The sequence below is a fragment of the Lemur catta genome, chromosome 1 (assembly GCF_020740605.2).
Source record: "Lemur catta isolate mLemCat1 chromosome 1, mLemCat1.pri, whole genome shotgun sequence".
Classification (NCBI taxonomy): domain Eukaryota; kingdom Metazoa; phylum Chordata; class Mammalia; order Primates; family Lemuridae; genus Lemur; species Lemur catta.
The window spans coordinates 156,641,063-156,663,214 of NC_059128.1; the positions used below are offsets into that span (position 1 = coordinate 156,641,063).

The 22,152-nt window shown below is 39.9% G+C and overlaps 2 protein-coding genes across 7 annotated transcripts in view; one reads left to right on the top strand and one right to left on the bottom strand.

The window, feature by feature from the left end:
- Positions 1 to 1,703: 1,703 nt before the first annotated feature.
- RPL15 (ribosomal protein L15) lies at positions 1,704 to 4,452 on the bottom strand. 2 transcript variants are annotated; one of them, XM_045537945.1, is made up of 4 exons: positions 4,273 to 4,452; positions 3,411 to 3,592; positions 2,834 to 2,970; positions 1,704 to 2,061 (listed from the first exon to the last, which is right to left on the bottom strand). In XM_045537945.1, the coding sequence occupies exons 2-4, from the start codon at positions 3,580 to 3,582 to the stop codon at positions 1,756 to 1,758; spliced, it is 615 nt and encodes a 204-aa protein (XP_045393901.1). In that variant the 5' UTR covers positions 3,583 to 3,592; positions 4,273 to 4,452; the 3' UTR covers positions 1,704 to 1,755. The 2 variants fall into 2 exon arrangements, with proteins under 2 accessions (XP_045393901.1, XP_045393894.1); XM_045537938.1 differs by having other exon boundaries at positions 4,151 to 4,311.
- Positions 4,453 to 4,479: 27 nt separating this feature from the next.
- The window catches only part of NKIRAS1 (NFKB inhibitor interacting Ras like 1), a 31,421-nt gene continuing 13,748 nt past the window's right edge, over positions 4,480 to 22,152 (top strand). For all 5 annotated transcript variants that reach the window (XM_045537983.1, XM_045537975.1, XM_045537993.1 and 2 more), the window contains exons 1-3: positions 4,480 to 4,675; positions 11,466 to 11,576; positions 20,927 to 21,168. In XM_045537983.1, the coding sequence (XP_045393939.1) occupies positions 11,483 to 11,576; positions 20,927 to 21,168 (336 nt within the window). In that variant the 5' untranslated portion in view covers positions 4,480 to 4,675; positions 11,466 to 11,482. The remainder of the gene's footprint in view (positions 4,676 to 11,465; positions 11,577 to 20,926; positions 21,169 to 22,152) is intronic.

Here is a 22,152-nt window from a genome sequence, read left to right on the forward strand (position 1 = left end):
CGGCCTCCCAAAGTGCTAGGATTACAGGCGTGAGCCACCGTGCCTGGCTGAAAATGTTTTTCTAACTCATGCAATGACCAAAGACCAAGAGAGAACTCTAAAGACTACACATTTTCCCTCAAATTATGTTAACTATTTCTACTATCACATTTTGATACCTTTTTGCAGGTTAGGGTACTTTAAGTAAATTAACACTAGATGAAAAAAGATAACAGAAGATCCATGTTTTAGTTTAATAGACATTTATTCCTTTCATTAAACAACATCTACACAAAATCCAAATGTATAGGTTTTTTTAGAAAGTAATTTAGGTCTTAGGTCTCAATAAGTTTTATGAGCCTATTAACATTTTCTGGAAACTGATTAGCTGAGCCTTTTGAAACCCCTAGAGAAAAATTGGTTCAGGGAAACCAATTGGATTTTGAAATCAAACTACTTACTCTTAAGTCAGCAAACCCAGAATTTGGAAGAAATGGAGCAACCCCTCTTCTGTATTTTCCTCACACTCAAATTTACCCTGGGATCATTAGCCTAGTTCACTGAACACATGAAACATAAATGCAACACAATGTGGCGGGATGCTTAAAGTGAAGGTGAGCGCACAATTGATGGCCCAACTTTGTGAAAGGCTAACGATTTTTAGCGAATTTTGATCAGGGACAAACCGCAGATACATAAGGTTAGATTGAAAACCATGAATCTATAGACACCAACGATGACGCTTCCCCGTAACCTTACGGACTGAGTTGACCCAAGATGATTTGTTAAGAATGGACTGAGAATGACACACTTTTAAGCAGCCAACTACACTTACCCACTAATGTGGCTAGAGGATTCATAATGGTCACAAATTAGTGTTACACGTAAGTATTTAAAAATCTTGATTAAAGGTGACTTTAATTTTCTCACCTCACATTTGAAAGGTATTTACCTAATGGCCACTGGTTTACTAGCTTACCAACATAAAGTTAATGATTCTCATTTGCCTAACATTCAATTTCCATCAGTTTCAAAATACAGTGTAAATACCACTACTGTCTACTATGTATAGAATTCAGGACTCTAGATTTCATGGAGCCATGGGATTGAATCAGGAGCAGCTTTTATCTCTTACATTAACTTAAATGGTACAGTGGAGACTGAGGCAATGTTTAGGTTAACCCAGATTTGTTTCATTTGTAAGATAAGCCTCTTGCAACAAGTTCATTCAGTTCTGAAAAACAGTGGCATTTTGGAAACTTTTCTTTCAGAAACTAATGCAACACTGGATAATCTAAAGATGTGGGCTCTACATGAGAGCACATTTTTCTACATATGATGACAACATAGGGTTAGGATATCCTCCTTCCACCCTACAAATTTCTAAACAAAACCGAATGAAAAAACCAGAGCATTGCCATCATCCCAGTAAAGCTGTAGGTTTCACCACATGCACCAAACAAATCTACAAGGTAGTTGTAGCACTCCTCTTTTAAAGAGTTTATTTTACACCTATTATACCACACAGCATGTTTTAAACACTGACATATAACTCCCTAATAAGGTAAAGCAAAGACAAAAAAAGCTTATCTTATTAGAAACAAGATACACCATCACTTATAGTCTTCAAACATTATTGCACTTTTAACTTCATAATTTGACAAAGCATTCATGAAACAATCTGCAGACTAGTTTAACAGACAAATAACACCTTTAAGCAGACATGACCGTCCTAAATTGTTTATTAGGTATGAATTTTACAAACATCATATTATATTAGCGGTAACGGTGGAGCTGGAGAGTATTGCGCCTTCTCCAAGCTGCACGGCGAGAACCACCAATAGTGTGGTGGAACTTATGGCCCTTTCCAAGGCCACGGCTCTTGCGGCCTGCAGATGTCAGCCCACGCATCTCCCTGTGCTTGTGGACCGGTTTGGTGATCCACTGGGTGTCAGGATTTCTTCTGATAGCTTTATGGAATGGATCAATGAGGATAACCTCAAAAAATTTGTACGTAGAATCTTCACCAACCCAGTAAGAATTCAGGACTCTCAGAGCCCCACAGTGGCGTCCAGCTCGCTCCTAGAATAAGAAAAAAGGCGTAAGGTCAGCCTCCCACACTGCCTAGAGTAGCAAATTATAATTCTAACTCTTCACTGTCGTTCCCCATTAGACAAGAGACTGAGGCTTTTCACTTAACTACTCAAATATTTACTAAGTACCTCCCCCCAGAAATTGGCACCATTAAGTATGAGATAAACTAGTCTTGGTAAAATAACACACATAAACATACTTAGATTGAAGCACATCATTCCTTATCACTACTCTTCCCTGACTAAGGCATGAATGTTAATATCTGGCTAACAAAATCTAGGATTTGGGGACCTTGTCTTTTTATAATATAATTACAACTGAGACATCAGCAGACTTTTCTATGAAAGTCTTAAGAGACAAGCCACAGTTGGCCAACCCTTACATCAGAACACAGCTTAATTTACTAACCCACAAGAAAACCTTCAACTGACTGCAGAAGATTAGCAACACACATACAGCTTCTATACACTCAGGGAAACGTGCTGAGACAGTTTACTGCCGTTCAAAAGCTTAAATTCCACCAGTTCACGCAAGTCAAAACATACTTTCAGTGTATACATACATATACATGCACAGATTAACAAAGACGACAAAGTTTTTAACAGTAACTACTCTTTACCAAGATTAATAAAGCAAAAATCATAAACCCTATTTTATGCACAGAAAGCTCACCTAAGTACAATCAGAAAAATTGCTTAAATCCTTCTCTCCCACTACCCCCAAGAAGTAGTCAATACAACTACTACTCAAAACGATTTACCTCTGCAACCGACTGAAGGCTTCGAGCAAACTTTAGCTGGTTTACACCATGATGGACAGGCTTGCCATAGGTCGCACCCTTAGGAACTGGGCGTTTGCGGCCACCACGGCGGACACGAATCCTATATATGACGTAACCTATACACACCAAAAAAATTAGTGGTCTCATAGAAAGCCATTAAACCTAAGACTCAATGACTTGTCACTAATGCAACATCAAATACATTTCAGACTGTGACTTAAGTACTATCTGATAAGGATAAAAACCAATAAAATACCAGGTTATGAGACTTACTTTAAAAAACCACACCTGGTGTTTTTCAAAGCACTTTACGTTAATCCCAGGGAGATACACTGTTTATTTTCCTTTAAGCCAGACTTTCAGATCTGTAATCTCTGACACATCCGTTACTTTAGGCAACAGTGCGTACAGTAAATGGTTAACAAATCGCCCGCGTTGCACTATTGTTGGCACTATTCTGCCAAAACCTTTGCGAAGGAAGCCACTGGGGAGAGTTTCAGGCTTTTCTCGAAAGAGTATAATTTCATTCGAGCATCCACGCAGGGAGCCCCCGTACCTTGCTTGGCCTTGTATCCCAGTCTGCGCGCTTTATCCGGGCGGGTGGGGCGGGGCGCCCTGTGGAGCGCAGAGAGCTGGCGGTATTGCCAGCAGCGGACCCTCAGAAGGAAGCGCATCACATCAGACTGCTTCTTCCTCCATAGCTCCTGGATATACTTGTACGCGCCCATCTTGGCTTACCTTTGAAATAAAGCTGGTTGTTAATTATCACCCCTTTAACGTACAATGAGAAGACCCCCGTTCATCCTAGTTTACCACCAACCACAAGGAAACCGCTGGAAATGAAAATGGCTCTGCATCAACTGCAGGGAACATCTAGCCCAACCTCCACCCACATCTCTGCGCCCACGGGAAGCGGCGTCCAGCCACCTCCGAAACCCCAGCGCGGGGAAGCGCTCAGCACGTTTTTGCTGCACGAACGAGCGGAGACAGACTCGAGCACTTCAGGCGGCGGGTAGCTGCGGCCGACGGCGTCCCCAAGGCCTGGCCCGCCAAGGAGACGTCGCCAACCCCATAGGGGAAGGTGCTGCTGCCGAGGGTGAGCTCTCAAGGAAAAAGCACTTAGTCCACCCAACCAGTCGGCCTCGCTTTAAGTCGTCCTAAGACCCGACCTCCCATCCCTCAGCTCCAAGCCTCCTTCAGGCTCCGGGCCCACCTCGAATTCGCGCCGCCATCACCTCTTCCCCCAACCCGCCCCGGGGGCCGCCTCTCCACTCCCTCGCTGCCCCGCATGTTCACCGAAGTCTCGCCGCACAGGAGGCAGGCGTAGCTTCGAGGACGCAGGGTCCCCGAGCCTGGATGGCTGAGGCGGAGGGTGATCAAAGGCGGATGAGAGAGCAAAGATTTCCCACACAGCCTACCTGATGGCTGCCGCCAGACGGAAAGGAAAGAGCCTTTCTCCCACAATCCCTTTTGGGCTCCTCCCCCAGCCCAGCGAGCCTCCTTCCTCTGGAAGCCGCCGCTGCCCGGAGCCTCATGGGACATGTAGTTCCGGCGGTGAGCCAGTGGGCGGAGTTCTGCCGGGTTCGGCGCAGCCTCCCGGATCGTCCCGCCCCCGCGGCGCAGGATTTAGTCTGACTGGCTGGGGTGTCTCGCGGGGTGAGGGAGTTGGTGGTGAGGCCTTGGCCGGCAAGCGAGCGTCCACGCTTGTCCCGCCACGGGAGTAGGCAACGTAGGAGCCAGGCTCCAAAGTCGGTGGCCGCGGACCGCGGTGGAGCCTTGCAGCCTGCGCGCCGCTGTTTTCGGGGTCTGAGGAGGGTGCAGGTTTGTTTCACGCACTGTCGGCTGCTCTTCACCCGGGGAGTCGTTGCGGGTTCCCCCAAATGGCGCTGTCCCCTTCCCGCCTCCAAGGACAGGCGCCGGAATCTCGGTCCAGCACGGCGCTGACAGAGCCCCCCGGCGCCTCCCCAGCCCCCGGGAGGCCTTCGTGGAGCCGGGGCTTGGCGGGTCTGGGGGCCGGGCTCCGCGACTCTTCCTGTCTCTTCCGCGCGAAGCCCTCGCGGGCGCCGGGTGCGAGAGACTTGCCCTACATAGGGTCCGGGAGGCGGTTGATGCGGGCATGCATTTCCGCGCTTGTCCTGCGTACCGATTTGGTCCCAGATTTGCTAACGTAAGAACCACAGTTTTTTCAGAAAAGCAAAATGTTTATTTGCCAAGCTGTTTGGCAGGTGCAAATGTTTTGGGAAGAACTGCCGAGAAAATGCTGGCATTTTGCGTTGCGTTCTTTATTGAGAAACAGTTTACTGGCTTTGTGTGTGTGTGTGTCTCCAGAATATTTTTAGTTTTAAAACCGTCATATGGTTTTAGTTCCTTTCCAAATTCTACGTTTAAATGTGGCCAGAGTTTAAGAGAATCATATTTACCTTGTAAATAATTAGCGGTTTTGGTCCCCCCCCTTCATATTTTCCTTTTAAAAAAAAAATCACAGCTTTATCCTTGAAAAAGTCCTCATCTGGTTCATTGATTCATTCAACAAATATTTATTAAGTGCCTGTTATGTGCCGGGCACTGCCTTAGCTGCTGGAGATGCAGCAGCGAAGAACGCAGAAATTCTAGCTTCCTTGGAAACGGGCAATAAACACACGTAAGCTATGTATTGCGTTTGGTGATAAACGCTGAGGAAAACAATAAAGGGAAGGAGGAATGTTGTTGGTGCAATATTGTATGGAATGTTCGGGGTAGGCTTTCTTGGGAAGGTAACAGTTAAGAAAAGACCTCAAGGGTAAGAGCCTGGGGATGGGGGTGGGGAACTGATTCAGGCAGAGGGAAAAGTGCCAAGGCTGGAACGTGCCAGGATTAATAGAGGAACAACAGCAAGGAAACTGTGTGGCTGGAATCGACCATAGGGTAAGGTAGGAAATGATGTCAGAGAGGTGAAGGTTCTTATATGGGTGTTGGGTTTCAAACTGCCTTAGATTGGAAACCGTTGGAAGGTTTTGAGCAGAAGGGCGACTTCATGTGGCTTGCATTTTAAGGGGTAACTTGAATTGCTGCTTTGAGGCTAAAAGGAAAGAAAAGGTGGAAGGGAGAGACTAGTTAGGAGATTGTGTTAGTTTCCCATTGCTACTGTAACAAATTACAGCAAATTTACTGGTTTAAAGCAACACAAGTTTATTATTTTATAGTCTGTAGATCAGAAATCTCACTAGGCTAAAATCAAGGTGTCAGTAGGGCAGTGTTCCTTCTGGAGGTACTAGAAGGTGTATTTCGTTGCTTTTCCAGGTTCTAGAGGCTGCCTGCATTCCTTAGCTCCTGAGAGTTACTTTCATCTTCACAGCTTCCAGTTGCTCCCTCTCCCCTCTCCCCTCTCTAATGCTCCTGTTTCTCTCTTATAAAGATACTTATAATTACATTGGGCCTACCCAGATAATCCGGGATAATCTCCCCGTCTAAAAGTTCTTAATTTAATCACACCTGCAAAACTCCTTTTACAATGTAAAGTGACATATACTTTTTTGGGAATACAATATGGACATCTTTGGGAGTCCAGGTGAAAGAAGATGGTGCTTCACTCAGACATTTCAGTAGTGAAGGTGGTGATAAACCGGTACAGCCTTGGATGTATTTCAAAGGTAGAGGTAACAGGATTTACTGGTGGATCGAATGTCGGATGCGAGAGAAATGAGTTGAAGATGATTGACTACAAAGTCGGATGAATCACTGGAAAGAAGATTCAGGCAATGTGAATAATCACTGCTAATTTATCAATTAGTTTTGCAGTCTTGTTTCTCAATCTGCAGTGTCTCAATTAGTTTTGCAAGATTTGGATTCATATTTCCAATTGATTTTGAGATTCCTAAAGACAGATCATTTTGGGTTTTGTCCCCTAGTTTGTCTTTAATGCCTGATATTATGGTAAACCCTCAGTAAATATTTGGTAAATGAATAAAAGAATGGTAAGCTGGAGTTTGCTTATTACATTTTATTATGTGCAATATTGTTTGCAGAGCTCTTTGAATATATGTTTATGTATGTAAAATGTATTCATATATGGATAAGTGAAAGTATTACACCCCATACATAATGTTTACATAAGTACACAGTGTAGATGTTTTCCCCATGTGATGATTATTTAGAGATTTATAACATCTTTTCTATGATATTAACAGTGTTTCAGTATTAATATTTTACTAGCTGTATTAAAAAAGTGGTGTTTTACTTATAAAAATAGAATGATCCATTTATATATATAGCAACAGCTGACAATTTTCAGGAGCTGTTTCTGATGGCTCTTCAAAGAGAATGTTGACAAAGCTCAGTATTTTCCACGGAAATGGACCAGGTCGTGTATTTATTCTTTAGCAACATTATTGATTAGCCAGGAAAGCAAAGTAGTATGTATTTGAGACTGCACTGGATCTTGCCTATTAATCACAGTCTCTTTTATATCAGATGAGGTTTAATAGGTCACAGATTGAATTTCATTGTCCAGCAGTTTCTTAACATAGGAACTGTGTCAAGTAGCAATAACTAGTGCTTCTTGCATTAACCTCAGTGTTGATATATTTTCTGGATAAGCAGTTTCCACTACCATAGCATCACAGTGTTGAAAGGAACCTAAAGGTCATCCATATACTCTGGAACCTTTCAAACTCTTGAAACTTAGATTTAATTAGGAGGCTTGGTCACTGCCAGGATCTGTTCATATGATTCAGTGCCCATTCAGGGTACTACAGATGACTACCTTTTTGTATTTGGAAGGAAATGGTTTATACATTTATTGCGTTTTGGAATTATAAAATATTGTAATGCTTATAGATCTAAACTTTTAAGTAGTTTTTATTTGTAAATCTGAGTATATATAAGCATGAGAACTATTTCCTTATGTGAAATGTGAGTCACTGCTGTAGGGATCTCATGTAGAAAATAAGGTAGTTTTGGATGTGTGTTGTAATGTTATTCAAAACATTACATTAGATATTAATTTTTTTAAGAATTCATGCTTTTTTTTTTTTTTTTGAGGTAGGGTCTTGCTCTGTTGCCCACAACAGAGTGCAGTGGCATCATCATAGCTCACTGCAACCTCACACTCCTGGGCTCAAGCAATCCTCCTGCCTCAGCCACCCAAAGTAGCTGGGATTACAGGCATACACCACTGTGCCCGGCTAATTTTTCTATTTTTTGTAGAGATGGAGTCTTGCTCTTATTCAGGCTGGAGAATTAATACTTTTTAATTGATGGTAGCAGGTCACTAATCTGCTTTATGTAGCATTATTGTTTCCCATTTGGAAGACAATCAGGAACCTGGCGTATTTCAGCTGCTTTGATTCATCACACTTATCCTTTCATATTTGTTTTCCTTTTCATAGTGTGAAATATTTAACAAGGTCTATTTTATCTCTTCCCTTTCCTTCCTAAAAAAAATCTTTAGCTAGTGGTTTGAGCTATCTCTTTTCAGTTACTTTTACTGTTTGCCCTTGATGAACACTTCTCTGGCAGTATTGAAAGGAACTCCCCAATTTATTTATACACACATACAAATAAAGTTATTTGTATATAAATACAAAATAATATATATTTTTAGCAAACTTTATCCATTAATCCTAATATCAGTGAGTGATGAAAGTACAATTGTAGTGTACTACTTTTATTTATTTATTGTGTTTTTAGAGACAGGGTTTTTCTCTGTCAACCAGGGTAGAGTACAGTGGCGCTATCACAGCTCATTGCAGCTTCTGAACTCCTGGGCTCAAGTGATTCTCCTGGCTGTCTCCTGAGTAGCTGGGACTACAGGTGTGGGCCACCATGTCTGGGTAATTTTTCTTATTTTTTATACAGATGGAGTCTCCCTGTGTTGTCCAAGCTGGTCTCGAACACCTGGGCTCCAGTGATCCTCCTGCTTTGGCCTCCCAGAGTGCTAGGATTACAGGTGTGAGCCACTGCACCCGGCCTAGTGGGCCATTTTTAAAGTGTATATATTAAAACTACTTCCAAAGACTCTTTGGAAGATTTGATTTCTGAATTTTTCAGAATTCTGTTGGTTTCAAGCATTTTTCCAGTTTGCTGCAGTCCCCAGCACTCATACTTGCCTCCCTTTTACAGAGGACCTGGGTGTTTTTTTCCTTATGGCTGCCTGCTTTGCTCAGGTACGGTGTGTGCCTGCCCTTTTAAGGCACTTGAGTTTTTTTGAGGATTGGCATACTGTGTGATAAAGGGGCATTTTTTTCAGCTGAACAGGAAGGGGAGAGGAAATAAAGATTGATAATTTCTTTTTTGTTTTTGAGTCATTCCCTCTTGATGGGCCAGGATTGATATTTAGAAATTCTACTAGGGCTAAAGACATTTTCAGAGGAAAGGAAATAACAATAGAAAAATCAGAACTTAGATTCCAACAGCAACCTTTTCTGACAGAATTGTGCTGTGCTGCCATCATTTTTCCCAACCTCTGGCAGATTTATTTCTTTTTCAAACTCTTCTCACGTGCCTACATAGCAGGTTCCTTTAAATTTTAATTATTATATTAAAAACCTTGAAAGAATGATTCAATGGTATCATAACTTACAAGGAAATCAGAATATGCTGGGAGAGTAGAATCCTATGATAAATGAGGTGACATTAAATTAATCATAAATTCAGAGGTATGTATAGAAAACCTTTTAAAATAGGCCATAATTACAGACATAGGAGATGCCATATCATAGATGATCAATGCTACATAAAGCTCTGCCCATATAAATAAAAGCTGAGAATTTTTCTATTGGAGCAGTTATGTTGAAAATATGAAGAAAAGAAAGTCCCCTAAGAAAATTGGTTCTCATGGAAGGAAGTGATAAATATTCTTGGGAGATTTGGAAGAATCTGAAGCATGCCACCCGGGAAATAATGGTTATATAACATAAGCAGTGGTTATTTGTCTACTGGTAAAATGCCGTGTACTGCTCTGGAAATGAGTGCTATGTTATTATTATGCTACAAAAATGGTAGCATTAAATTTTTTGCATCAGCAGATTAGTGGTATGCATGTTTTGGTCCATAAAAAGTTAATTACAGACTTTGAAAATACAGTAGAGAAGACCTTGAGGAAAGTTCATTTGTTGCTTAATGTTTTCAGTACTGGTAAAAAATATATATGTACATATATATGTGTGTATATATATTTCTGTGCAACACACATGCATACAAAAGTAACTTCTGCCATTATTAAGATGTGTTCTGTGTTGGGAGCTAGTTGAGGTGGCTCATGCCTGTAATCCTGGAGTTTTAGGAGGCTGAGGTGGGAGGATTGCTGGAGCCCAGGAGTTTGAGCCAGCCTGGGCAACATAGCAAGACCCCATCTCTACAAAAAATAATGACAAAAAATTAGATGGGTGTGGTGGCACACACCTGTAGTCCCAGCTACTCAAACGGCTGAGGTGGGAGGATCACTTGAGCCTAGGAGTTCGAGGTTGCGGTGAGCTGTGATTGCACCACTGCATGCCAGCCAGGGTGACAGAGCAAGACCCTGTCTCTAAAGAAAAAGAAAAAAAAAGATGTGTTCTGTGTTGGGTTTTTAGTTGTCAGAGTCCAGTGAGCATATGAATACAAAAAGATACCCAGCATCTCTTTTGTCAGAATGCTTATTTAAACTTTATTGTTATAGTTGTTTCTGACTGCAAAGAGTTGTGGTGTCCTTGTTAGCCAGGGTTATGGCATGTTCACTTCTGGGTAGGAAGCACTGGGGGAAAGGAGGAGGTGGTGGGAGATGGCAAAAAGCAATGTAGAGATTTGAATTCTTTTATCAAATTATTCTGTTGTATTTAATGAGCCTTTTTTCCTTTCTGACTTAGCTTCTGGTACCTTGCCTTCTGGAAAACAAAAGCCTTGAGGAAAATTGAAGGAAATATCACCTGAGCTTGTTCTTCCTTGGATATAAGTTGGGAAGCTAGGAGAGATGAATTTTCCTTTTCTTTCTAGTTTAAAGTGCTTGTGCAATTTTTCTAACATTGTTTATTCTTCCTCAAAAAGAAGTATGACTGAGAAAGCCCATGTGACTACCAAAATCCAATTTCTCACTCTCCCGAGAAAAGACTGAGACTAGCATGAATGGCATTAATGTTTCTTTTAAAAATCATGTCCATTCTTTATCTAAAAATTTTATCTTTCTGGGCACAGTGGCTTGTGTCTGTAGTCCCAGTTGTTGGGAGGCTGAGGTGGGAGTTGAGCCCAGGAGTTTGAATCCAGCCTAGGCAACATAGTGAGACTCTCATCTCTTAAAGGCATGAAGATAATTTTTTTTAAGTGTTTACTTAAATGTTTATTTTTCCAGGTAAATATTGATGAGTAGGCAGTCTCTTTCAAGGATTAGTTTAATCTAAGAGTCTATTGCATTCCTATAGATTTAATCAGTATTGAAATATTCTTCATATAAAATGTGTTTATTCCTTTTGAAAACAAACATGTATTCATATCTGTCCATTTATTCTTATATTTATCTAGTTTATCTCATTGAAGATATATAAGAAACTGAGACCACTGATTGCTCTAAGGGAGCAAATGGGAGACTGGGGAATGGGGTTTGGAAGGATATATACCTTATTCTATATGTCCTTTTAATAACTTTCTATCCTCTTTACAGTGATATCCTGAGAGAAGATGGGGAAGGGCTGCAAGGTTGTGGTTTGTGGATTGTTATCTGTGGGGAAAACTGCAATTTTGGAGCAGCTTCTTTATGGGAATCATACTATTGGTAAGATTATTTTTCTCTAGTTTCTCTCTAGATTCTGGGAACTGTTAGGGGTCTTTTGTTGATCATGCTATACTAAAGATGGTTGATGGTACACAAAAGTGAGGTGTAATCTAGAGATCAAAAGAGTCATAGAAGTCAAGAGATTAAGAGGGAAAAACAAGGAGAGAGGAAAAAACAATCTTAGTGAAATTGAAGAGTGCTTGCTGTAAGTTATAACAGGTAAAAAAATGGATAGATAGATATGGATATGTATTCCTTTGTATATATATGGTTTCCTGTGTATTTACATAATGAATGGTGGTCTAGGAGTCATACAGTCACTGACTTAATAACACACTGAGCCCAGGAGGTGGAGGCTACAGAGAGCTATGTGAGTGCCATTGCACTCAAGCCTGGGTGACAGATAAATAAAAGAATATATTGAATGATCTCTCCTTACTTCAAACATGACTTTCCAATGCTGCTGTATAGATTTTTAAAAATGGAAGAAACAGCTGTTTGCTGCAGTATGGCCTAAGTTTTTGATTTATCTCATTATAAATTATTTGTCTCATTCATTTATTCATGTACTGAGTCACATAATTATTAAATATTTGCTGTATGTTACAGGCTGTGATGAAGCCTTGTGGGGTTACGGAGGTGAAGAATACAGCATCTCTGAATTTAAGGAGGTCATGGTTTAGTAAGGAGGAGACATTACAGGTTAGAATGAAACAAGGTCTGTTAGATAAGTAAATGCAGATTGTCAAAGCATTTATCTCTGGCAAGTAGCTTAGAGCACATTGCTATTTTTTATTAACCATAACCATTTTGATGAGCTCTGCTTCTCTTTTAACTTTAACATGTTTAACAATTGTGGTTAAATCTATATTTGGTCTTTATGATAATGCCTATGCCAGCAGTTCTCAAACTTTTTGAGAATCTCTTTACTGGGGACCCCAAACAGCTTTTGTTTATGTAGGTTATATCTTTCAGCATTTATTAGAAATTTAAACTGAGGCCGGGCATGGCGGTTCATGCCTGCAGTCTTAGCACTCTGGGAGGCCAAAGCAGGAGACCAGCCTGAGCAACAGGGAGACCCTGTCTCTACTAAAAATAGAAAAATTAGCCGGGTGTGGTGGCATGCACCTGTGGTCCCAACTTGCTACTCAGGAGGCTGAGGCAGGAGGATCGCTGGAGCTCAGGAGTTTGAGGTTGCTGTGAGCTACAATGACACCACTGCACTCTACCCAGGGCCACAGAGCAAGACTGTCTCCAATAAAAAATAAAACTGAGAAATTTTAAAACTATTTTTATTTAAAAATGACACTGATAAACTCATTACATGGTAAGATAACATTTTTATTAAAAATATATTTTTAAATAAAAAGTAGAAGACTAACATTAACTTACATTTCTGAAACTCTTTCTAATGTCCAGCTTAATAGAAGGCAGCTGGATTGTCATTTCTACTTGCTTTTGTACTTAATCTGTTGTGATATGTTGTTTTCATTGAAATCTATGAAGAAAATTCAGCCTCCCATAGATATGTAGTTGGAAAAGGTAGAAGGAGTACTTTAATAGCCTTTCTGGATAATTGTGGTTATTTTGGCATTTCACTGAAACTCAACAAGTGATGGTTACTTAAAGGTATTGCAGTGTGGAACCTGAAATCATTATCAGTGAACTTTTTGTACTCTGTTACATTATATTAAAATCTCATTGATCGATCCTGTACTTTATTATTTTATTTTTATTTTTTTACTTTTTAAATTAAATTAAATTTTACTTTTTGAGACAGGGTCTTATTCTGTTGCCCAGGATGGAATGCAGTGGCTCAATCATAGCTCATTGCAGCCTTGAACTCCTAGGCTGAAGCCAATCCTGCACTTTAAATGAGTCTTTTACCCACGCATTTTTTTTTAACATTATGAATTGCTCATTTGGAAAATATTGGTTCACTGAGATAATCACATCTTCCATATCACATTTGTTAATATCACCACCAATCCTCATCATTATTGTGAAGCTATACAAGTTCATGGTGATGGATACAATTCTAATTTTTGCTTGAAAGCTCAAATTTTATCATTGACAATAAATACTATGGTTATTTTCCTTGAAATGATAGGCTTCCTTTATTAATTTTTGAGAAAATATCAAATATTCTGAATAACCATAGTTTTTCTATCATTCCTTCTTTTTAAAAGCAGTGGCTATTTCAGCTTGCAACTCAAACACATGAGGTTTTCCTGGAGACAGTTACAATAATCATGTGAAGACATGCTTTATGCATACTTTCTATCTAATCACATAGAATATTAAAAAGGTATATATTCAAGGTTTGAGATTTTATAAAATTAGTAATTTATTTATTTATTTTTGAGACAGAGTCTCGCTCTGTTGCCCGGGCTAGAGTGCCGTGGTGTCAGCCTAGCTCACAGCAACCTCAGACTCCTGGGCTCAAGTGATTCTCCTGCCTCAGCCTCCCAAGTAGCTGGGACCACAGGCATGTGCCACCATGCCCGGCTCATTTTTTCTATATAGATTTTTTAGCTGTCCAAATCATTTCTTCCTATTTTTAGTAGAGATGGGGCCTCGCTCTTGCTCAGGCTGGTCTTGAACTCCTGCCTCGGCCTCCCAGGGTGCTAGGATTACAGGCATGAGCAAAATTAGTAATTTTCAGTGCTTCATCAAGGACATTCTTAAGCGAAACTGGGTTTTTTTTTTTTATTAACTACAAGTACAAACTGGTGAAGAATCTAATGGCTACTAAAACAGTTGGTGCCATTGCCTTGATTTTGTACTATGGTGCCAGCAGTTTTACCCACCATTGCTTTTTCACTATCCGTGCAAATGTCGATACAGTGGAAAAGGCAAATGTCTTAGTGTTATTATGAAAATAGTTTTGCCCATGTGGATCTCCTGAAAGGAGACCTCAAAGCATCTGTACGCCACATTTTGAGAGCTACTGGCATGTGTAGATGCAGTAGGTTGACCTTTGAACAACTTAGCAGTCAGGGGTACCAGACCCTCAACCCTGCATGCAGTCTGTGTATAACGTTTGACTCTCCAAAAACTTAACTACTAATAGCCTACTGTTGACCAGAAGCCTTAAAGCCAATAACATTAACAGCTGATTAATACCTTTTGTATGTTGTGTGTGTTATATACTGCATTCTTGCAATAAAGTAAACTACAGACAAGAAAATTTTACTAAGAAAATCATAAGACAGAGAAAATATATTTACTATTCATTAAGTGGAAATGGAGCATCATAAAGGTCTTTAGCCTCATCATTCTCATGTTTGACTAGGCTGAGGAGGAGGAGGAAGAAGAGGGGTTGGCGGCTGGGCACGGTGGCTCATGCCTGTAATCCTAGCACTCTGGGAGGCCAAGGCGGGTGGATGGCTCGAGGTCAGGAGTTTGAGACCGGCCTGAGCAAGAGTGAGACCCCGTCTCTACTAAGAATAGAAAGAAATGATCTGGCCAACTAAAATATATATAGAAGAATTAGCCGGGCATGGTGGCGCATGCCTGTAGTCCCCACTACTTGGGAGGCTGAGGCAGTAGGATCGCTTGAGCCCAGGAGTTTGAGGTTGCTGTGAGCTAGGCTGACGCCACGGCACTCACGCCAACCCAGGCAAGAGAGCAAGACTCTGTCTCAAAAAAAAAAAAAAGAAAAGGGGTTGGTCTTGCTGTGTCAGGGCTGGCACAGGTGGAAGAAAATCCGTGTTTAAGTGGACCAGCACAATTCAAACCTGTGTTCAAGGGTCAACTGTATTCTCAGCTGAGCAGTATAGTGTACTATAATTGTTTCTTTTCTTTTTGTTTTTTTTTTTGGAGGCTAATATTTGCTTTATCAATCTTTTCTTTTGTTTATACCTTTTGCTAATTGTTTTCACATAGTCCAAATGTTTCTCAGTTTTCCATGAGGTTGACTCCATCAGATAATCTATTTTTTTTCCTTTGCTGTATCCTTCCAGAGCTATCTATTCTTTTATCTACTGCACTGCTGTCACCATGGAACTTCCCTTTATCTTTGGGCTTGGTTTTGATTTCCTGTTTCCTAGATTTTCTTCTTTTGGTTTATACCCTTTTTTTAATGGAGCATATCTTCTAGTACTTTTCTGGGCTTGAAACGCTTATACAGTGGAACAGGATATTGGGTGATGACGGCCCTCAAAGTGCCCTCTGTGCCTGGCACGTAGTCATAATCCTGGGGCTTCTGAATAATTATTTACATATGTATGTATCTATTTCTCCTTGTGATTCCTTTTGTGCTCAATCTGCATTAGGTTCTGTTTTCTGTATGCCATGTCTTCCTCTTTCTGTGATTACATGTTAATTTTGAAAGAGGGTCTCCTCAAATAGTTTCCTGAGAAAATGTATGTGATACATTTTTTGAGGCTTTGCGTACTTGAAAATATCTTTATTTTATACTCACACTTGAATTATAATTTTGATGTGTATAGAACTCTAGGTTGAAAATAATATTTTTACATGTATGGTTTAATGCAGTGGTCCCCAGCCTTCTTGGCACCAGGGACCAGTTTCATGGAAGACAATTTTTCCATGGACCAGGAGGCAGGGGGATGGTTTCAGGATGATTTAAGTACATTACATTTATTGTGTATTTTATTTGTATTATTATTACATTGTAATGTATGATGAAATAATTATACAACTCACCATAATGCAGAATCAGTTGGAGCCCTGAGCTTGTTTTCCTGCAACTAATGCTGTCGCTGATTTGACAGGAGGTAGGACTTAGGCAGTGATGTGAGCGATGGGGAGCGGCTGTAAATATAGATGAAGTGTCGCTTGCTCACCTTCTGCTATGCAGCCCAGTTCCTAACAGGCCACAGACCCATACTGGTCCATGGCCTGGGGGTTGGGGACCACAGGTTTAATAAATAATTATAAGACAAACCTTCACTAATCTCCACACAGGTCATAAAATAGAATATTTAGGGCAAGCCAGTGGGCACCCCCCGCCTCCCCCTCCCCCACCCCGTGTTCCTTTCTGCAATTGCGACTTATTTCTGCCTTTGATGTTTGGTTAATCATTCCTTTCTTTTCTTTATTGCCCTATATATGTATATCACTAAATGATATAGTTTATTTTTGCCTGTTACTGACTTTATATGAATGGAATCATACTTCATAAATGCCTCAGTGTCTAGCTGCCTTCTCTCAACATCCGTTTTGTTATGGTAGCTGTAGTTAGTTAATTTTCATTGCTGTATAGTATTCTATCATATGAAACTACCTCTTTCTCTTCTATCTTGGTGAACATTTGAGTTGTTTCCAGTTTGGAACTATTAGAAATAATGCTGCTATGAATAGTTTTGTACATGTGTCCTGGCTATCATGTCACAAATTCTGGAGTGTATGTTTAGGAGTGAAATTGCTAGCTCTTCCTCTCAACATCCATTTTGTTATAGTAGCGGTAGTTGTTTAATTTTCATTGCTGTATAATATTTTATCATATAAAATGACCTCTGTCTCTTCTATTTTGGTGAACATTTGGATTGTTTCTAGTTTGGAGCTATTAGAAATAATGCTACTATGGGGCCGGGCGCGGTGGCTCACGCCTGTAATCCCAGCACTATGGGAGGCTGAGGCGGGCGGATCGTTTGAGCTCAGGAGTTCGAGACCAGCCTGAGCAAGAGCGAGACCCTGTCTCTACTAAAAATAGAAAGAAATGATTTGGACAGCTAAAAATATATATAGAAAAAATTAGCCAGGCATGGTGGCTCATGCCTGTAGTCCCAGCTACTCAGGAGGCTGAGGCAGGAGGATCACTTGAGCCCAGGAGTTTGAGGTTGCTGTGAGCAAGGCTGGCGCCATGGCACTCACTCTAGCCTGGGCAACAGAGTGAGACTCTGTCTCAAAAAAATAATAATAATAAAATAAAATAAATAATATTGCTACTATGAATAGTTTTGTACATGTATCCTGGCTATTATGGGACAAATTCTAGAGTGTATATTTAGGAGTGAAATTGCTGGGTGTGTATCTTCGACTTTACCAGATTCTGTTGTCTTCTTGCTTCTCGTGCTGCTTTTGAGAATCTGGGTGCCATTATGAATCCTGATGCTTTCTTTATGGAAGCTTTTGTGGGCTCTCTTCTTTGTTCCCAATTGCTATGGTTTAAATGATAGTGTCCCCTCCAAAATTCATGTTGAAACTTAATCCCCAGTGCAGCGGTATTAAGTGGTGCGACCTTTGGGAGATGATTAAGTTATGAGGCTCTGCCCTCTGCCTTCGTGAGGACTAAGCCCTCATGAAGGATTAACAGTCTTATAAAGGGCTTGAGGTGGAAGGGTGTGCTCTCTTGCCCTTCTGTCCTTTCCTCCATGTGAGGACACAGCATTTGACCCTTCTGGAGGATGCAGCAACCATCTTGAAAGTGGAGACTGGGTCCTCACCAGACACCAAACCTGCTGGCGCCTTGATCTTGTACTTTCCAGCCTCCAGAACTGTGAGAAATAAATTTCTCACAGAAATAAATTTCTGTTTATAAATTACCCAGTCTGTGGTATTTTATTACAGCAGCACAAATGGATTCATACACCAGTGTTCTGAAATTTCACAGAATTAGTCTGTTTTCATTTGTTGTAGTGCATGCTCAGTGGACCTTTTCCATATGGATATGCATATTCTTTAGTTCTGAATTATTTTATTGATGTTTCCTCCTCCAGCCCCGTTCTCTGTTCTCTCTTTTGGGAACTCTCTTTTTGGATGCTGGGCCTTCTGAACTTGTCCTCTAATTTTCTTACTTCTCCTCTCCTGTTTTTCCATCTCTCAATATTTTTGCTCTACTTTTCAGAAGATTTCTTCATCTTTATTTTCCAGCCTGTCTGTTAAATTTTTATTTCTTAGTATCCTGTCCTTTATGGATGCACTATCTTATTCTTTTGATATTATGTAGTGGTTTTTTGTTTATTTTTCTTTTCTTTGCATAGTCTGTTTCCTCTGCGGTGCTCTTTTCTAATTTTTGGTCTCTGTTTTCTTCAGCTGTTTGGTGAATCTTGGTTATCTACTCATAATTAAGAATGGATACCTAAAAAGCTAATTGGAAGCTCTAAGCATGTGGCTAGGGTTCATGACTTTGAGCTTCATCAAGGTGATCTGGCTGGGGCATTAGTTGGGGAACCCTAGATGTCTCTATGTTTAGGATTTTTTTCTTTTCCAATGGCCAGATTCCCCACATTCCCCTGTGTGGGGATAAAGGCCTGGCTGCCAAAGTTTTGGGAGGAGAAAGGGAAGAGAGCTGGGGGAATTCAACATTCAGCATGTGTGTAGGCATGTCACTTAATTGCTCCATTTTCAGTATAGAACTCATACCCTCTATCCTACAGTCCAAACATCCTCTGTTTTACCTTCTCCAGAGGTTGCACCCTTAGTCTTTTGCTGATGTGGGAGAGGGGCAGTTGCCTAGCAGCCTGGAGTGGGAGAGGAGATCTAGAGAGCTAATGGAAGAGTCAAGACTTAAGTTGATCTGTAGAGTAACAAAATATCAGAAGTTCTAAGCTTAATGAGGGAAAATTGGGGGTGGGTTAACTAAACTGGCCTTTGGTGGATAAAACATCATTATGGCAAAACTCTTGGTAGTTTTTGCTTTTAAATTTCTATGTAAGCAAAGCCCAATAAGTTTGTGTCTTAATAAACAACCTTTAATTTCCTTAAGGCTTAGTTTATGATAAGGTGATAAAGACACACATACATGTGATCAAATTTATGAATAATTTTTCCTTACTAAACCTTAATGTGAAGAGCTATGTTGATAAAAGTAAATTTTTGGTTTTTCATGATCCAATCTGTGTCTTATTACATGATTATTCTTTTGACCTAATATGGAGATTTTATTTAATCTAATTTTATTTAATCTTATGGACATTTCATGTAAGGCATCTGGAACAAATCATTCTACAGTATTTAGGTTGTTTAGGAAAATTATAACCTGAGTTTTTAAAACACTATAACATAGTATGATTTTTTTTTGGTATAGGATGTTATCCATATGATTTTACTTCTGGATATAGCTCATATTTAAATATGAAGGTGGTTACTGGGATTATACCTTACCTATCGTATCATATGCCTCTCCACTACTCATTAAAATTCAATGTGTTAATCTTCTCCCCTTAATTCTTTTATTAATAAAGGATTATTGAATATTTGCTGTGTACACAGAATGGTTCCTTTCACTCAAGGAACTTAAATGCATTCTCACGTGGAGGCAAAAAAAGGGAATTTACAGACTAGTTGAAGAGGGAAAACCTGCACAGATGGAACAAAGTTGTAAAATGCATCTTTAAAAGATCACGGGCAAGAAGGGGACTACAATTGGGATATCAGTTATGAACTCAATCATTCATTCACAAAACATTTACTAAGGACCTTCTATGTATATAAGTTAATTTGTTAGTCCTCAGAGCTACATAGTCCTGGCTCTTGAGGAGTTTACACATCAGTTGGAGGGGATAGATGTGGCAAGATTGTTACCTGTACAAGGCATGTAGGAACAGAAAGGAGGGAGGGGGATAATTAGCAGAGGGTCCACACAGTTGACATTTCAGAAGTCTTTGAAGGATAAGAGGTATTTACCAGGTGTTTACTGAGCTAGTGCAGTAAGTAGTTCAGGTGAAGGTAACAAGCCAATGGGAATAGGAGGCAGTGGATTAAGCAGATGTTTCAGCAGTAGAGTGGCTGGCTGGTTTGTGGTTAACTTTCTCTCACACTTTCCTTGTTCAAGGAGAATTCTTAAGACTGCCCATGTGGGTGGTTATCAAGGGAAGAAAGCAAGGAGGAACAGGTGTGGGGAGAGAAGACACATTTGGTTTGGTTGGTTTGAAGTGCTTGCAGGACATTTGCATAAAAGTGTCCAGTAGGTTCTTGGGAATTAAAGGCCTGGTGCTCAGGCCCAGACAGACCCTGGAAAAATAGTGGGTGTTCTACAGGAAAAAAAACAGCAAATTTCCCCCAGGTTTGTTCTTGGCTCTGATGGAAAAGAAAATGGGGCCATTTAGCTATTGAAGCTACTTTTTAAACCAGCATTTAAGACTCCAATTTTAGTAGTAAGTTCTTTGAGTCTTATAATAGTTACTTTTTAAAAATGTGTAATAGTAAATCTTATTGCTAGATTTTTATTACTTTCATTTTTATACAAAAGAAATATTTTTAAAAAGAACTTTATTTACTATAACAACTGCTTTCCATTTTCAAGAAGTCAGTAAATAGAAATGTGATTATTATAAGTGGTAAATAGGAAATCTAGAAAGCCAGCTTCTAAAGGACAAGATGAAAATGCTGAATAATTAACACTGGCTTATCCAAAAAGAATAATTTCTTTTTAATCCCAGGAATGGTAGATTGCGAAACAATGGAAGATGTGTATATGGCTTCAGTGGAAACAGATAGAGGAGTAAAGGAACAGTTACACCTTTATGACACCAGAGGCCTACAGGAAGGCGTGGAGCTGCCAAAGCATTATTTTTCATTTGCCGATGGCTTTGTTCTCGTGTACAGTGTGAATAACCTGGAATCCTTTCAAAGAGTGGAGCTTCTGAAAAAAGAAATTGATAAGTTCAAAGACAAAAAAGAGGTAAGTGGGTATATTAAAAAGGCCAAATGTGAATTATATCATTTAAATTATAGCATGGACTTTTGGGTAGTTTAAATATTTTAAAACCATTAAATTATATTCTGAGTACTTGTAAAACCATCATAATTTTTTTCTTAGCCCAGGAAATATAGGACTGACTGAATTCAATCAAGACCAGCATTTGGCTTTTTGTCTTTTGCTTATTACATGTACAAGTTGTATTTTAATGACTCCACATCTCAAGTATTACCTGGTTCATTGCATGTTGTTTGGGAATCACTGTTTCCTTGGGCTTTTTATGCTCTGCTTGGCTAAATAGGATTCTTGTCTTCAGCCCTACAAAAAGTTGGGGGGGCTAATAAATAATTATTGGATGCAACCCATTTACCACTTAAAAATAAGACCTGCATGCCTTACTATGGTCTGTAAAGCCTTAGGTGACCTGGCCCATGCATATCCTTTTCATCTTTATCATTCTTCTCCTCTCTCATTATGATGACATTGGTCTACTTTCTGGTTTTCCAACATGATAATTTTGTAAGTCCTTCTCAATTGCTTATTCCCCTTCCCGGAACTCGAGTATCTCAAATCTTTCTCCAGATCTTCACATGGCTGACTCTTCATCATCTAGGGAACCATGTAATGGACTAGTTAATAGCACTGGCTAGATGTTTTTAACCTATATGCCATCCCCACCCCCTCCTTAACCCTTGCTAACCACTGATCTGTTCTCTGTTTCTATAATTTTGTCATTTCAAGGGTGTTATATAAATGGAATCATGTATATGTAATCTTTTGGGATTGGCTTTTTTCACTCAGCATAATTCTCTGGAGATTCATCCAAGTCCTTGCATGCGTCAATAGTTCGTTCCTTTTTATTGCTGAATGGTATTCCATGGTAGGGATATACCCAACTTTGTTTAACCATTAATCTGTGGTAGGTCATCTGGTGTTGATTTTTTATTTTTATTATTTTGAATACTA